At 35.2% G+C, this 18,863-nt stretch overlaps 1 protein-coding gene across 6 annotated transcripts in view; it reads left to right on the top strand.

Moving 5' to 3' along the window:
* Positions 1–18,863, top strand: part of nectin1b (nectin cell adhesion molecule 1b) — a 263,397-nt gene that overhangs the window by 102,480 nt on the left and 142,054 nt on the right. Inside the window, exon 6 of one of the 6 annotated variants that reach the window (XM_038282823.1) lies at positions 3,248–9,078. The exons of the other annotated variants lie outside the window; for them this stretch is intronic. Within the exon in view, the coding sequence (XP_038138751.1) occupies positions 3,248–3,756 (509 nt within the window). The 3' untranslated portion in view covers positions 3,757–9,078. Of the gene's footprint in view, positions 1–3,247; positions 9,079–18,863 lie in introns of those variants that run through there. 6 annotated transcript variants of the gene reach the window in all.

The following is an 18,863-nucleotide window of genomic DNA, read 5'->3' as shown; positions in this document are numbered from 1 at the left end:
TGGATTGTTTTTGCAGTGTAGAAGGATCTGATTACAGGCAGATAAGGAAGGAAAACCAGTTAGGGCTAAACAACAAAATCACAAGTGTAATTTTTTTTCAAACTCTTCCTTCCTCTGTACTAACCACAAGATTTTTCACTTCAGAGTTTATTGTTTGGATAACCTTGAAAGCTTGCCTTTCCAGAGCCCATGATAACAGGACTCAACTGTTACTCTTTTGTGGTGAATTGCTTGCTTTTGCACTAGTATTCATGGATCTGCATGCCAGCTGTTACTTTCCTTCTGTGTGGCATCAAACCCATTTTAAACGTGGTACTGCCTTGTAAAGAGCTGAAGTTTGAAACTCAGGGTTTTATGCTTCTTAACTGTATTGCGATCAAAATTGAGTGCTTCTGCAATTTGATAAATGCGCTTTGTTAAATTGCATTTATATTGCAAATGCAATTAATTAAAATCAAAACTAAGATTAGATCTATTATTTATTAGATGGTGGACCATCTAATGTTAGAATGGGCCACACGTCCATACCTAAATTGAATGATAAATCTGTTGCAAGACTTATAAGGCTGTAACAGCTCTGAAAGTTTTGACAGGCAGTTGGCTATACAGACTTCTGCTGTGTAAAAAGTATAAACCCAAATATTCTATTTACTTCACATGATTTATTACTTTTTGCTGTCCTTTCACATAAGTTGTAGTCTAAATACATTGTGTTTTTGCTTGATTTGAAGAGACTGGAAAGGTTCCATGGCTCTGATAATTTGTCTTCCTCTTATCTTCTGCACGACAGCTGCTATTTTGTCTTTTTTTGTGTCTGAAGTTCAAATAAGCTTCCTTTCCGTTGACCCCACTTGAAGACAAAACTGATTCACAAAGTAAACAGGCTGCGCCGAGGCATTATCATGTTGTTTGATAATAGCTTTCTGAATATCAGTGCATGTGTTTATCAGATCCAGATGAACATATGGATTGTGTTTAGATCTTATCCCAATTACGCTCTTCGTCTCTTCATACAGTGGCAATAAAGCAGATTTCAAAGCATAAGCCAAAACAGTAATTATATCAAAAGCCATAAGTCTTCTTGAACACAAAGCTTCCTTTTCTCCACTTTTTTGATTCCCCACTGATATCATTGAATAGCAAGTGCTGTTTTTCCCTGGTCTCCTACAACATTCTCAAGTAAAATTAAAACAAACCTGAAGTTTGCCCATTTACCCCAGCGCTACCAAGGCGCCATGAAAGATTTCTATACATTACAGATAAAAGTCTTGTTGTGTTATTGCCAAAAGGTGCTTTTACTCTGTCAACATATCAGTTCAGTAATAGATGCTGCTCAGGGTTTTTATACCATTTTACAGTAGGAAGAAAACCAATCAGTGTTGGACTGGTTTTGATGTCTCACTTTATATCCAGAGATGAATGCTATGTGATATATAGTCAGCAGAAAGTTAATAGTCCTATTCACTTATTTCTATATTAATGCATATCTTCTCTATATTTATCTTCTTTCTCTGCTGCCCTTTCTATAACAAATGCACACATTTCTCTTTGGAACTGATGCTGTTTCCTTGGCGTGTCGCTCTACTGCTTCAATGAAGGAGCTTCGTGTTTATCTGCTCTCTCGGTGCTTTGTGTCCGTGTATGCTTGGCTGCTGATAATCATCCCAGGCGGCACTCTCATTTCATTACCTCCGCTCAGCTGATGAAGATGTCTTGTTGTGTTACTTTAAACCAGACTCCTCCATAGACTGCCATTCAGAATGTTTATTTTAATATTAATTTAATAATCTAAAAGATACATTTTAGCACAGTAACATAGTATTTTGCGCCTTTGAATATACCTTTAATCACAGTTGTTGTAAATGTTATAGGTTATGATGCAACTTTTAATATCTGCAAAGATAAACTGAGTAGATCTACAAGCCCCAAATGTAATTATTTAATTTATTAAGAATAAAGAGTCCCCCAATTTGGTTTTATTTCACTAGCAGTATTTAGGCGGGATCACTGCCACATCACTAAAATCTCTAAATACTTAGAACCTGTTCGACATGAAGTTCGGTAAAAAAATTCACAAAAGCTAAACATTGTTTTCAGATCATTTTAGCAACGATTGACAAATAAAAGCCTTATTATAAGTACATCTAGAAAGGGTTACTAAGACATTTCTAAGGCTTAGGAGCTCTAGCAAACCATAGTGAGAGCCATCGTTCACAACTAGAGCAAAAACATAACCACAGTGAGACATCCCAAGAGAACCAAAATAACCCTGAGAAGATCATATTACCAATCAGATGGTGATGGTGGTGTAATAGTCTTGGATTACATTGCTTCTTTATGACCTGGATGATTTCCCATAATAAACAAAAACAAGAATTTTGCTCACTACAAAGAAATTTGAAAGATGAAATGTCCAACGCTCGGTTTATTAGTTCGTGCACTTGGGTTATTCCAAAAAAATGATGCAAAGCAAACCAGAAAGTCCCCCAAAAGGCTAAAAGAAAAGTCTTTTAATGTTTTTTACCAGTTAAAGTCTAGGTTCAGTGCAATGGAGATGCTGTTTTGCAATATTAAAAATTCAGTTCATACTTTAAAAAAAAAGTGCAATGTGGCTGAATTGAATCAGTTCTATAAAGAACAGCTGACCTCCATGGTAATATTAAAATATAATTTTCACATGATGACATTTGTTTGCTCAAAAAGTATAAAAAATAGTTTTTAAGTCATGAAGGAGCCATTTAACATAGGTCAATATTAACTGTAAAGGATCTCATTATATGTTGTATTGAACCACTATTTAAAATTATTTTTTCTTTTTTTTTTGCATTTACTCATATAGCTAGAAAAAAAGTCAAAATGTTTGTTATTTTTATATGTTCTTCACAGCGCTATACATGTCCTGCTGCAAATCTTCTCATCTTCCTGCATAATGCAAACAAGAAATTTTGGTTGATGCATGCCAAGGAACTTTTAACACTCTTTCTTTGCCCATCTGATTTTAAATGTGATTCTGTCTGCTTCTGAAACTGCATGTTACTGCTTTCAAAATCATTGATGCTCCTGTGGGATTGGGTGGGGTTGGGTATGGGCGTGCGGTGGGGTCCCCTTTCTATCCCTTATGCTTTTCCGTCCTTGTTTCCCTTACATCATCTTTCCTTTTTTTGTTTAAAAAATTGCACCTGCACAAATGCACCTCCTCCCACCAGAGCACTGACACACTCCCTTCCATCTGTCTTTTCCTACCCAGACCTCCCTATCAACCCACCTTACGAGGACAAAGGCCTCCCACAGGAGCAGCACAATACAGGTGCCATCATCGGGGGTGCTGTGGGTGGAGTGATCCTAGTGGCCATCGCTGCAATACTCCTCTTCATCTTCCTGCGCCGCCGGCAGCGCACCTTCAAGGGAGACTACAGCACCAAGAAGCATGTATTTGGAAACGGGTACAGCAAGGCGGGCGGCCTGCCTGCACACCCCCCCATCACCAAGAACCTCCAGTTCCCTGAAGACTCGGATGATGAGAAGAAACCCGGCCAGATTGGTAGCACCGGGGGTTTCGAGGCAATCGGTGATCGGAATTTCGATGCCGAATCTGAGGACCTGAAGAGACCATACTTCACTGTAGATGAGGGGGAGAGCCGGGATTATGAGGAGCGGACTCTGGCCTTCCAGTATGACCCAGAATCTGAAATAGCTGACGATATGGTCTCTCAAACCGACGGTTCTGTCATTTCTAAGAAAGAGTGGTACGTGTAGTGGCATGGCTGATCAACCTATTGTCCCTGACCTACATTCCACCTCATCTGTTACCCCCTACCTTCACCCCCCCACCCCACCCCCTCATTGGTCCACCTTCACCTCCTGCAATGGCATTCCCACCTCACTTCCCCCTTATCCCACATCAGACTCCATCCAACTTATCACTGTTAGAATATCCAAGAGTCTATTTAAATTCCAAGAACAACTTCTCAACATGACAGCATTGGTATCGCTTTCATCACCGTAATGGGCAAAGAATACAAACTAAGGTATGTAAATAGACTCAGTGTGGCTAAAAGGCCAGAAAGGTGATTGGTTAATACTGTTGTATTCTACTTTTATGTGTATTTTATTTTTCATGTTATAAATTTATTAAATGTATAAAAAAACAAAAACAGGTTGAGGTTTTGCTGAGCACATTTGTGAAAGTCCTACACTGGATGTATGTTTTTCAATTGTTGTTGTTTTTTCTCCTTTTTCATTAGCAATTGCAATTTTGTTATTTTTATATTCTCTTTTTGTATGATCTGCCGAGAAACGAGAGTTATGTGTCTGATATATTTACAGGTGGAGTTCAAAGTTTTGAAAGTTTTTGGTCAACTGTTTCAGAAAACAAGATAAAAAAAAAATTATCTAGCTGTACAGACTGTATGATTTATAACTTTAGCACGTTATTGTTGTTCTTCAAAGACATTGTCAATTCTTTTCAAGTCCCATCTTCAAATATATTCACTTTATTTTATTTTTTTAGTAAAGGTTCGTCATCGGTCTACTGAGCCATACAAACCTTTTTGGGCAACATAGTGACAAAGAAAGATTTAATATTATTGCTAAGATTAATTCATGTAAAATGAGTGCCCTTATCAATGAACTATGTTGTTGGAAGAGTTTGCAGGTGGCTTTTCACTTGTTGTAATTCCAATGTCCTGCAAAGGTAATAGTGCTGCTTAAACTTTTTTCACATATTGTCACATTACAAACACAAACCTCAATGTATTTAATTATTATATTGTGTAATATACCAAGATAAAATAATGCATAATTGTAAAGGGAAAGTTGAACAATATTTTCAAACATTTGTGCAAGTAGAAATTTTAAAACTGTGATAGATATTAAAACATTTTTCTATTTTACCCTAAAGTAAAATCTAAGGCAAACCGGTTAATAAAGACCGTATTCATTCAAAGTAAAAGGGTAACGATCTCATGGTAACTCAAGAGTAGATCAGAGATCTACTGCTCAACCATAAATATACCCAACGGTAAAGTGGAACTCTTTGCATCAAAGCATAATCATGTCAAATCTGCCAGGTCCTAAATATAATCATACATTTTATTACTATTTAAAAACTTTTGCAACAAAAAAGGCATAAATCTCTCTCTAGATTTTTAAAAGTAGTAGACATACCTTAAATAGTCTTCATTGAACCACATCTGCAAAACGTTAAGGTCAAGTGCATGAGCCACATGCAGGTCTGATAACTCCTTAATTGGCTCACCTCAAATTTCCACCATTGAGGTGAGCCACCTTTTGTCCTACAGTATATTAATCTCAGTGCTCCCCAACACTAGTAAGCCTCTTGGATTAGGGGCGAAATGTTTTCTAAAAAACTTAACATCCAGTTGCCTAGACTGAACTTTTCTAGCTTGACCATGACCTGGATAACTGAGAATCTTCACTGATATCTCAAAGTGTATCTTCCTTAAATCATGAAGTAGGCTGAGAGATTCAAATGTCTAAACTATAGACATTTAAGAAAACAGAAAAACAAACAAATTCTATTTATAAGACCTAAGTAACTCAGAGGGTCAGCTATTTAAGTTTTTTTCTTATGATTTGTAACATTTTACTTTTACTTTACAATGCTGCCCTTCTCTAAGTTGGTTTTACCCTGTATCATTATTTCAACAAAGTACATTGAATTTTGTGGTTTTTATGAGACAATATGTGAAATAGTTCAAAGGCAATGAATGCTTTTGCAAACAATAATGTCCAAAAGACATTCACTCAGTCTCACAGGATCACTGATAATGTTTGGAAATCTAGTGGTCTGTTGTTTGACTTTGAACACTTTGACTTGTGTATTTGTTAAAAAATCTTACCACTTTTTGAAATGCCCTGGTGTTTTTATGTTACTTTTCTATGTGCCAGTTGAGCTGTCATAATTATGTTTGGTTCTGACCTCTTCTTTTCAATGGATGTCAGCAAAAAAGTGTCTGAGGAGTTTGCCTTTCCAGTTGTTACTGTTTATCTGAGGAACTCGCTTACATCAACCTCATGTTCCACCAGGAGTTATCCATGGACTCAAGGACTTGAATAAGCGGGCAGTCATCAACTAATGTTTTTATTTACATGAATACAGAAAATATTTTAAAAACTAAAGGGGTCTGAAAATATTATCATGGACGTGCTACAAAGTAAGAAAGCAGTATGGGACCCTAACTACTGCTTTTATGTTATTTCGTATTGAATTTCAGCTATTTTGGGGTGATATTACAGTGAGGAGTTGTTTTATTTCTGATTACTTTCCCTGTTGTCAGGATCTTTTCTGCATATGGGGATGCATTGACTCTGTTTCCAAGCATTCTACAATATATATATGTTATCTGTTTTTAAAATTGATGTTAGCAACTGCCAGTGGATTCTAGTAGAGCAGAAATACTTTTATTTCTCCTCAGCTCTGATGTCCATTACACAATCATCAAAATGTATTTGCTTCAAACAAGAATGAAAAACAACCTCAATGTGAAAAATCAGAGATAAGAGAAGCATTGCAGTAATTTTGTGGATGTAAACATATCTGACTGGCTCTGAGCACTATAAATACTGTATTAAGCCTTATTTTATGCATGTTTTGTGTGTGGGAGTGGATGTGCATTTGTTGGGTTTTTGTTTTAGTCAATGCCAGTGTGTTTTTGTCCTCATTTGCAGCTTAAAAAGGCAACAATATCCTTCGATTTTTAATGTTGTCGGTATTGGCAGAGCTACGAGTTCATTGGTACGCTTGTACCCAACAATAACATTGCAGTTCATACAAAAATAACTATATGAATATATGTTACAATGATAAAGAAGACAAAAAACATCTTGTTTGACAAGTTCTTGCAGATCTGGATGTTTAAAAGTCCATGCTTGTCTAATGTATGCTTTTAGATGAGCATGTTATTCATAAGTCTCAATCTATATTGTATGATATACATAAACAAGCATTGAACTGTGAGGAATATCTTGTTCTTATTAGAGGTCAGTTTCCTTCTGTTCCATTTTTTTCTGCTCTAATTCATATTTCAATGGCCTTAATTCTGTTTTACACAGACAGTACATGGCTCAAAATAAACTAAGCAATGGTAGCCAGTTCCTCTTGTTACTGTGGACATAAGAACACTTTTGTTTTCTTGCCCAGGCAGGGGAAACGCTTTCTTGTAAGTCTCAAATAGTTTGAACCACAGCATTTTCAGAGAACAAAGCGCGATTTTTTTTGTTTTTGTTCTTTTATTCAGTGCCTATCAAATGAAGGGGGTGGTAGGTAGTCACAGCAACCACTTCCTGTTTATTTAAGCTCTTCATTTCCCAAATGAATAAAATAAGTTCAACAGTTCTTATAAAGTATTCATACTTTTGTTTATACATCAGAAACAAACCTCAGTGTGCTTTATTGGGTTATTGTGTAATAGACCAAAAAAGGTAAAGCAGAAAAGGAAAAAAGAATGAAAGGGATACATCTTTTGACAAGAAAATGTTAGAAAGAAGGACGAAATGAACATTCAAACCCCTTTAACAATGAGACCCCTAAAGAAATAAAAAGATATTGCAACCAGTTGCCTACAAACGATCCCCAATTTGTTAATTTAACATTTCTCTCCACTCTACAGTCTTGCAATATTCAGGAGTTTTGCAAGATCTCTGTTAGATATTGTCAAGTCCTGAAGGTCTTAAGTCTGTTTCACTCAGATGTAGGTCCTGAAAATGTCCAGATTTCCTACTTAAGTTTTCCAGTACATCCGTTAAAATTTAGTTGAGTTTTTTCAGTGAGTGGGCATTTCATTTGGTCAATGAAATAAAATCTCTATAAAATATAAAATTACAAATTGTGAAAAAGTTATAAGGAAGCATACATTTTTTAAGTGCCAGAACGCAGACTTCAAATCTCTTGTACTATATTTCACACAAATGATCAAATATGTGCAGTGCAATTTAGTTAGTCTTAATTCCAGCACTTTACTCACACTGCATCTATACTTGATCACTAAATTCTATTTAAAGCTAAAGCTGTAATTTTTAGCAACTTTTTAAACATTTCTGTCAATATTGAATATTTTAAGTCCTGAAAGGATCTAAATTCTGCAGGCTTAACAACAGGTTGTTCTAAACTTTTAAGCACAACTGCAACTCAGATACCGTAAAAAGAAATATGATTGCATGTCTAAATTAATCCTAACATCGCGATTTGAAAGCACAAATAAATGCTTTTTATTGGACATTTTATCTGCTTCTGTTATGAAATCACTGCCACAACTGCTTCTTAGATATGTGACAAAAAGTTTTGGGGGGTTTAACTGTATATTGCTTGATATTAACATTCATATTACTAAGGTTCTCTGACTGTCTATTTTGCAGTAGTGTCAATATATTCATTCCATCCTAATCTGTTTTCTATTCAATATGTTTCCCATTCCACTGTAAATTTTGTACATAAGGTTGAGATTATAGTCTGGGTTTATTAGGGAGCCTGTCATGTAAAATAAACCCTATTTGTCTGCAAACATGGAGACTCAGTGATGGATAGATGATGTTGGTGCATAGCTTTTCCCCAAAGTCTCAACTAAAACTGCTCCTCTAGTACCTTTTTAACATGCCAATAGTGACTTCACTGTCAAAAAAAGGGGTAATGCATACAGTCTGTCAAAATGGTATCACTGAAAGAATCTCAAAAAGTAAAAAAAAATAAAAATGCATCCACGTGAATGTATATTTCTGAGGGTGTTACAGATATAAGAATTTCAAAAAATATATATTGTTAAATCGTGATGACCCCGTAAAGTAACTTGTATTTGTTTTCGAACATTAAATGAGTTCAATAGTCAGCCTGTTGCAGTTTACTGATTGGATTCATGTGTTATCTGACTGAATGTGATCCATGTTTGCAGCACATTTCGGCTTTCATGTGCATTCATTTTGGTAACTGCAGCCCTTTTTCAATAACTGTAATGTATCAGTGTCTTATGCAGGTGCTTCACTGAATTCCATTTTCTTATGTGCCTGTAAAATGTCACACCCAAATTGTTTGTTTGTTCTGTAAATAAATTTGGTTGAACAAAACTGTTTGTTAGATGACTGTTTAAGCTAAAATGATTCAGTGGTTACATTTTAGAACCATGTGTTAGTCTAAAAAAGATGTCTCCCAGGTGTTTGATAAAATCTTTTCATAGTGAATACTAGTTCTTCAAAAAGGAAAAAAAAGAAATGAACTGATAACAGCAAGAATTATAAAATGTTTTTTGTGTCCTCAAGGTCCAAGCAGCCTTTTAAATGGAGAGCAAGCCACAAAAGGTGTTTGGGAAAGATGTTGGCTGTTGACAGAATCCTCTATCCGTCTTTAATTGAAAGTTAAGTGGAGTAAAAAGAGAGGTGCAGGAAAGTGTAGAAACAGCAACCATGACCATAGCCCTGAAAGGATTGTGAAGCAAAACCCATTTAGTTGTTATTCAAAAGATGATGGATCCTCAAGACCCACCAAATATAGGTATACCTGGGATATAGGTTGAAAGGTTGCCTGTTCTTCAAGAAAAAATCTAGTTTGTTGCCATATATATATGATGGGGCTTAATGTAACTTTTTTGGTTTTAATTGGAGAGTGTAAAACTCTCAGACAGATGTTCATATGGAGTTCAGTACCTAATGAAGCTGCAGAGATGCGACGAGAGAGCCCCAGTGTAGAGCTAGACAGATCTGTCTCAGACTGTGGGACTCAAATGCAGACATCTGTACTCTGCACATTAAAAACAGCCCAGAGTTTGCAGCTGTTGCCATCCATTTGCTAAAAGAGCTCTTTGTAGCCCAAGGGGCTTTAATGGCACATAGCCTTTTAACATGCATGACTGTCTGGGTTTTTTTTCCTACAGTTTTTCATTTATCTATCCATTTTGTTCTGCTTTACAGAGCTGTGGGAAAAATTCAACTCTTTTTTTTTTTCTTCATCAAAGCATTTCCGGGACACAATGTGGCAAAGTCTTTGTTTTCTAATTATTCTTCTCATGGGACGCAAAATTCAAAAAAGCAATTGTTAAAGCACCCCATTACTCCATTGTGAAATAAGAGAAGAAAAAATGTAATATAACTGTGCAGAAGCAGCAATAGCTCGAAATAACATGAAAATGATTTGACTGTCCCACTGCTTATTTGATCAGGGCTTTCCTTTATTTTCTTCTTTTTCTTCCCGTGGGGGGTTCCAAAAGTTTAATTAGTTGTTTTTTTCAGTACCTCCCTGTTGACTATAGACAATAGATCAGATTTTAGAGACATTTTTGCCTTTCAGAAAACTTGCCTCAGTAAATTGTTGAGTATTGGAAGAAAAAAAAATCAATTCAAATGACTTTGGAGGTGCACACGCACAGCCAATAATACGAGTCATTACACTACAGTGATTGAATGGTTAATGGACATAGTGTATTTGCATATCCAATTCATTGAGCTGGATAAAAGTGGAGTGTTTCAATCATTGATCAGTTGGCTGTAGCTTGACTGTACTGCTTTGCAGTTCTGAAGCCACTTTGTATACAGATCTATTGGATAGTGTATCTATTTAGTATCTTATGTACACTTACATGATTCTGCTGTGTAAGTCATATTATGCAATGCTTTTCTTGATGAATATTCTCACAGACTTCCTGCGTGTGAAAAGGAGGGGATGTGTTTTTCTCCCTCTCAACTTGCTCTCACATTGTTCTTGATAATAACCTTTTCTTTGCGTAGAGAGATTTTTAATAGCATCTGCAAATAAAGTTGCCTTCTTTTTCTCTTGTTTCTAGCTGGTACATTATGAGGTCACGTCGGGTCATTCCTTCTAAATAATCTTACAGTAAAAAATGGGTTTACGCTTTTCGTCTCGTGGGAGACATTATCACACGTTTCCACCTCGGGGATTGTCAACTCGGGTCTAATAAAAGTCACTTGCACAGACGCAGACGACAGCCTTTAATCGACTCTGCCATCATAAAAGGTTTGTTAATACATTTTCCCCTAGAGGTCCCAAAAGTTAATGCTGTGGAGTTATGATAAAGGATAGAATATGTCATTCTAAAATTGAGGTAGGGTGATGTGTTTTCAAATGTCAGAAAAAAAAGTCTCCCATTTGCTCCTTAGAGGTTTAGCGCAGTCACTTCTGAGTTTATTAATACACTTGGTATAAAGAAACTTGCTGTTCAACAAACTTTGACTGTGTTCGTGTTATTATCCACAAAATTCAAGTTTCTAGTGAATTCAGAAAATGAAAAGTACCATTTATTGAGCCAAACAAGGTTATAGATGTTTTTGTCTTTAAATATCTATACCGTATACATGATACTAAATCTGAGTGAATTAGTTGATTTGATTTGGTAATTTGACTCAAAAGGTGAAGCTGTGTTATTATATAGATTCATTACACATTTATTATTACAAATGTTACTATTTACATACTACTATTACAAATTAATTTAAGTTTAATTAGTTTGCCTACAGTTGTTGAAAGCCCAGTGGACAAATGATGGTTAGTACTGCACTCTTGGCACACTTGACACTTGTCACCCTTCACAAAATAACATTGCTAAAGGAGTCAGCTTTTTAACCAGTATGGTATTCTAACATGTGAATTAAAAGCTTAATGCATTTGTTCTCAAACCTGCTCCTCAAGTAGCAAACCTGATTCAATTAATCAAATGGCATCCTCGGCAACCATTAAGTGCTGCAAAAGCCTATACCATTCTTTTATGTACATCAGGGTGTGTGGCAGCAAGGAGGAATCTAACGCATGTAGGGCAGCGGTACTTGAGGACCAGGATTGAGAACCAATGGATTAATGGAAAGAAGGATTTAAAAAAGGTATATAAGAAACAATGATGGTCTAAGTTTTGAGAGAACGTGAAAATAGAAATATATGATGAGTCAAAAGGAAGAGATGCAGTTGCTAAAATTCAAGCAATGATCATTTTTGCAGCCATTTCATGTTCTAGTTTTGGTCCACTACGAAGTTTCTTTGGATTTTCCCTCCGCTGAAAATCATTATTGACATGTTTTTCAATTTAAAACACCTGCAACCTGTCCACACTGTCAAAAGTACCAATGCTTATTTAATGAGTGGTGTTACTGGGATTATCACCGATATAATTGATTAACAGACTGGCTCGACCTTAAGTTTAGAGAGTTTAAAGTTTATTTTCATGAATTTATTTTCAAGAGGAAGATGACAGATACCAGATCTAGCAACAAGCTAGAGGACCAACGTATACTTCCTGAACACCTCAGTAGAGCCAAAGGATGACCACCTCATTATCATGCCGCAAGGATGCAGCAAATCATACAAAAAACACCAAGATCAAGTATTGTGTGCATGCTGTGCAACACATGGACTTTTCAGTATACTTACAGTTCAATGTTGCAAGTTGTTTGCATATCGGTTTTATGTAATGTTTTGAAATAAATCTGTGCAACATTCAAGTTTCACTTTTTGATCATAGACACATATATGGTTTTAATGACATTTTCTTTCCCTCCAAAATACTTTGATGTCACGCTGACACTTGCATCAGAAAGTCAATAAAGTTTTTTTACTGGAAACATCAATTATATGATGATAAACAATTGATAAATAATAAATCAAGAGAAATACCTTTTATACAGTAATTTTATGTCCAAAGAAGTCACTTTTTGATATTTCTATATATTATTAAGCATAATACACTGTAGAAATGTCAATTTATTCATCGTTAATTGAATTCTTAGCCTGCTTAGAGGTGTTTAGAACCTGATATCCTCTCAGGTTCTCTTTCAGCTACCTGTGAAAATATTCTGTGAAAGAAAAAATAAGTTAGCTACCTTCATTTAAATGTTGAGTGCAGATCTCTGTTTATGTTAATCGTCTGTTTTCCTGATGAAAAATGCTTGATTTCATGATGTTCCTCAAAGTAACGCATCATTTAGAAAAAAGACACTCCCTCAACAGAGGAATTTCTGTTGATGATATAGATGGATGGAGGACGTGCTCAGAAACATTGTCACCATCCCTCCTCTGCTAAATCAACACTGCTGAAGGTTAACTTCTGTCGTCCCAGGAGTGTTGATTGTCTTCCCTGGGATGCATCATCCTTAGAGGTCTTCAAACAGCAGCTGCACAGCTTAAAAAGAGAGAAAAATGAACAGTTACTAAAATTATATTCATCAGAGAAACAATCTAGTGACAATCATAGCATTTGCTATAGAAAAAAAGCCTTACATTTGATCACCATGTTTACATTTTATCACTGCTACACTTTAAAAATGGAAATGTCTTGAGAGCTGTACTGAACGAAATTTTTTGTATACACTGTGTGGATACAAAATAACAATAAAGTCTGTCTAAGTCTAAAATTGCCTGTCTAAATGTGAAACAAACAGCTTAATCTAAAACTCCACATATATTTTTATAACGTACAACTCTTAAGGTTATTCAGTCATTGTATTTTTAATATTGCAGATAAACATGATGCAAAGTTTTTAGCAGAAATACAAGCATTAGTTGTTTATTACAGGAAAATCACATTAGATTATTTTCAATGCATATATAAAATACCCGATATAAAATAAAACTTCTATTTAAAAAAATTATTAGTTATATATCTGCTTTGTAGAGAAATAAGAAATGTGATAAAAGAGACATTTCCTTTTTTTTTTGTGTTTTCACATTCTATAATGTTGGAACTTCAGCATTCTATCTGGTTTTAATTGTCAACCAAACAAAACATTTTTAGGTTGCTGCGTTTGTTTTCTCTGCTGTGACAATCAATAAAAGACAACCTAAGCTGTATTAACCAAATTTGTTGTGAATAAAATCCAAAGTAGGGCCTCTTTAAGGCAAAGGTCTGTATATATCTGTATATATCTAAGCTACGACCGTTAATATTACTTGAATGACCATGGTTAGTTAGCCCCCCACAACCACCTCAAATATCCAAACCAAATGCTTTTTTATTGCTTTTACTGGACATATAACATTGTTCTATTTGATATAAATTTGTTGAGAGTTTTAGGGAGGTAGATTTTTTTATTTATTTTGAGAAGATAAATAGAAGAAATTTGAAATCAAAATTTTTTTCTGTACTTTTTTCCAGGCATATACCTGTCAGCATTTAAGAATGTACGTTTCGTTGCACTAATTTCCCACCCCTATCAATTCTAAAGTTTTTTCAGTATTATTAGCTTAATATAACAGACTATACATGTAAATATTACACCAGAAGTTAAGTGTAACCTCTAAAATCCAAGATAACTCGGGCCAAGCCTGTAAAAATCTGTGACTCATTCTGAGTCACGACATTCATGAATGTTTGTGGTCTTCACCACTATTGCTCACATGCTGCTACTTACTTTGACTGGCAGAACTATTTTATATCCCCTGATCCTTTTCATATTTTTGTAATATGGCAGCATTTTTGCATACCTTCTTCCCATTCTCAGCTCATGGATATGCTTTGATCTAAACCACGCCAGTGTAGTTTTATGTTTAGGGTTGTTGTCCTGCAGGAAGGTGAAGTTGTGCTCCACTTTCAAGTCGTTTGAACCCTCTAACAAGCTAAGCTTGTTAGCCTGTTCTATCTACCCGTCAAATGTGCAGAAATGTCCTCTTCCTCCAGAAAAAAAAAAAAAACGTTTCCCACAGCATGAGTCTCCCCCAACTTTGTTCACATTATATTTGTTTTTATTTCTACAAAAATTTTAACCTATGTGATCAAAGCAAATTTTACCAGCTGTTTGTGTGTGTGGGTTGGGGTTTTCATAGGTTTACATTTGCCATATTCCTTCCATTAACAGACAATGGATTGAACAGTGTTTTGAGAGATGTTTAAAGCTTTGGATGCTGTTTTACATTTTAAATCCTAATTTAAGTCTTAACTACAGTTGTCTGGTTGACTTCTTTGCTGTCCTTTTTGCTCTTCTTTTTGCTGATTGTTCACAAATTTTTTCCAAGAAATCCCTAATACAAGACATCAAATTACACTCATACAGGTGGATTTTAACTACTTATTGGTTATCTTTTAAAAGTAGTTGGTTAATCAGATTCTATCTAACAAAAATAAATCTTCAAAACCATGGACATTTTTTCATTTGACTTTACAACTATATGCTATTTTGTATTGATGTATTATCTAAAAATCAGAATAAATGATATCAGAGTCTTTAGTTTTAAAGATTGCAAAAAGTGAACTTTATGACCTATTGAAGGGTTTTTGATTAGACTACAAAGTGAAAACAAGCTTTCCAATTTCCTGTCCATTATGCCGGAAGTTTTATTGCCACTTTCTGCTTCATTTGCCATTGTTTATTAGATGTTTTGCGTCCTCACAACTTGATCAATTGGACACTTTTATTTCCTGCTGATAGGCAGAATGAGTCAATTTCTGTTGCCAGAAAAACCTGAACTTACAATGAATTGTCAATTATTTGGATTAACCCAGGATCAACTTGCGGAAATTATGATTGTCTGTCATTTTGCAAATGAAACGCTTCACAAACAAACTGCTCGTATCCTATGAATAAATTTGCTGGCATCAAGTGATGCCTGCAGTGGCTGCATGGGGACACCAGCCGGGATTTCATGCCCTCTCATTTTCCGAGCCAGGCAGGGCAGGAGCAGCTCCTCTATCCAGCTGAGTGTAGAGTTCCCCAATTAAACTCCACCGTCCCAGGGCCAAATGAGAGGCCGAAAAATACTGGAGAAAGAACGTACTGACCACCCCACTGACAATACTAATGAAAATACTGTGTTGCTTTTAGTTTTTTGTGTTAATTTGAGTGAAGGGGAGACAGAGTCTTCTCATATTATTTGTTGTCTTTACTTCAGCCAGAGTGACCGGAGGATGCACAAAAAGTGTTTTACGTATAATTTTATATGCATGACTATAATTTTTTCACCTAGTCTTATCAAGTTAATTTGTTGTGCAGGTACAAAACAATAAAACGTGTCTCAAATCACATCATGATCATTTGTTTCCTAATCTCCCTCCCAGTTATAAGTGAAGTGAATGCTTCTCGACAAATAAAATAAAAAGTTGTAAAGAGAATTAAATATTGAGATATGACTGAAATTCCTATTGAGGAAACAGAAGGTGGGGATATGTTGCACTGAAATAAAGGAATGAGAGAGTAAGGGGGGACATGTGGGGTCGTTGAACATATGATTAAAAATGAAATTATTAGGCATTATATGTATGTGTGTGTGTGTGTGTGCATGTGTGTACAAGTAATTGGTTGATATTAAAGAGATTAAATAAATGGTTGAATAAAGCCAAAGGGAAAATGTTTACAGAAGAAACAAACAAGCAAAAAACAGCCAACATACCTATCTATACATTTAATTTAACTCTGGGTTTTATATATATATATATATATATATATATATATATATATATATATATATATATATATATATATATATTTTTTTTTTTTTTTAGTTGTTGTCAACTAAAATAATGAGATGGAATTCAAATGGGTCCCTATTTCCTGCTACAGGACAGCATTCAAACAGAAGCAGTGCCTCACAAACTGACCAGGCCAAAGGACACCAAACACCCTGGACCCTTCCTACTAATTATCTGTTTTTAAAATGTTTACTTACCTTCAGTTTTATACATGCACATACTAATGCCATGTATTAAAATTGCTAATCATTGTCAGGTAGTATCATGTTCCACAGCTAGGCTCCATGAGGGGTGGCAGCTGACCAAGGATCACATTTATCCATTGGGTTTTGCTTGGCTGCAGCTTTTAGGTCTTGTTAGTAATATTAATACTAATAAAAGATCTACTACAAATAATAAAAATAATCATAACAATAATAATTGGCATTACCCCATATCAATAAATATCATTCAAATATTGTAAATATACTTTTATTATAATAAATTGTTGTAAATAATTCAGTTATGGAATAATAACACATTCTTTGACATCATTCAGCATACCGGTACATCAGTATGCTGAATGATGAACTACCACCGCCACTCTTATTAAATTGAATGAATCAGCTAATAGATCTGAACAGATAAATAGTAATAATATTAAGAAGAAGAATAGTATCCAAATCAGTAATAATATTTCATAGGAATAGTAAAAAAAAAATTAGCAGTCCTCCTCATGCTCATTATTATTTCAAAATAACTGTGTTAATAAGAATTTAACACATAATAATTGTGCTATGAATAAAATACAAATTATCCTAATAACACAGATATCATTACTATTGATAACGATCATATTTAAGGTGATTACATTTTTGTTTTAAGGTTACCCTATTTTTAAGCTTTGTACAAAAAAAAATCCATTTTGAATTTTATCATCAAGGGCAGTAAGAACCCATCCAAGAAGCCAGATAAATTACATTCATACCCCTGTCAGTTGCTTCCATGCGATTCTCTTTGATTGCTATTTCTTGTCATGTCTTTTGCAGTGACAAATGGGATTCCATATCTATGATTGTTGACTATCTAAAATAATGTAAGCACAAATAAAAGAAAGCTCATAGTTTTTTTTGGTAAAATCTGATATGGGTTGCAAGGATTTGCAAAAAGTTCAGTTTTTTTCTTTCTTTTTTTTTTTTTTTTTACTTTACTTCTTTGGAAACACTTAGCTTTCTTAGCTTGGGTTCAACAGAAAACTGTGTTGTAGCCTAGAAAGGTAACTGCCTCCAAAAAGAGTGGGGTCTGAAACATAGGGACACTTAGGGAGGCCAGCAGGTAAGACTCATGTGTCTATGAGGGAAGATAAAAGACAATGATCAGTTCCACATGCCATTGTGATATACTGCTAAGGGTTTCATATGTTTTGAATAATTATTTGCAATGTTGCCTAAACATTTCTAAAAACCCCTTTGACATAATTCCAGGAATTAGGTATCTGTATTTCTTGCTGTCATGTTTTAGTTTAACGGTTCTGGGGTGAATTTAAAATATTGACAGGGTGAAAACAGGCATGTATTCTACATTATTAGGAAATCTTATTTGATGTTAGAATTGAATGCATCTCATCAGTATATCAAAGATTTGAATTGATTGATACCAAAGCTAAATATGACTTTTTTCCACTGCAATCAAGTTTAACCTTTTTAGTACAGAATCAAAAATAAAAGCTTTTGAAAGCACAGGGTTCATTTAGTATAATTACTCATCAAGTCATATTCATACTGTGAAACCTCAGTCATAGTGTGATGGTGTTTGAATCCTTTATTTGCTGACCTTGGCTTTATCTGTGTTTGAAATGTCAGAAGCTGACCTTGAGCTCTTTCTGATTAATTTGGCTAATTATTGAAATACTTGATTGCACTCGCAGACCATTTATATATCATTGCTAATTGGTCAGCAGTGAAGTAACCTGACCCCCCCCCAGCATAAACACAATAAAAAACTATTTGCTGTAAAATGAACCTTCACCTTTCAGAATGACTGAACTGAAGATGCATGTACACAGAGCTGTCTAGTAGACATTTAGAATGATTCATCAGTTCAGTTACCACAGAGTTCCAGCATCTGACAAATGGGACAAATGGGATAAATTAAGAATCTGGTGTGTACCACCCCCCACGTTCTCTTCCCCAACTATTGACTCTTACAGCTTCATCAGTGTACATTAGTGTCAGTGCCAGTCTACATTTAGACCAACTGTGCAAGAAGAGGCAGCCCATCAGGGCATGCAGGCATGTCTGTCGTCACGCAGAGCCAATGACCCATTGTCAGAAACAATCCTCATCAGCAGAGACATCAGGCTGAAGCAGGACTGACCGCACGTTATGGCATCAAGACCACCTTGACTCAACAGGGATTATGCTAGAAGGCACTGAATTAATTGGAATGCAGAAACATCGCTAGGTCACATTGTCT

This window comes from Cyprinodon tularosa, unplaced genomic scaffold (genome assembly GCF_016077235.1).
Source record: "Cyprinodon tularosa strain WSP-4 unplaced genomic scaffold, ASM1607723v1 ctg188, whole genome shotgun sequence".
In the NCBI taxonomy this organism is placed as follows: domain Eukaryota; kingdom Metazoa; phylum Chordata; class Actinopteri; order Cyprinodontiformes; family Cyprinodontidae; genus Cyprinodon; species Cyprinodon tularosa.
Note: the sequence above shows the minus strand (reverse complement) of the source record. Positions and strands in the feature narration are given on the sequence as shown.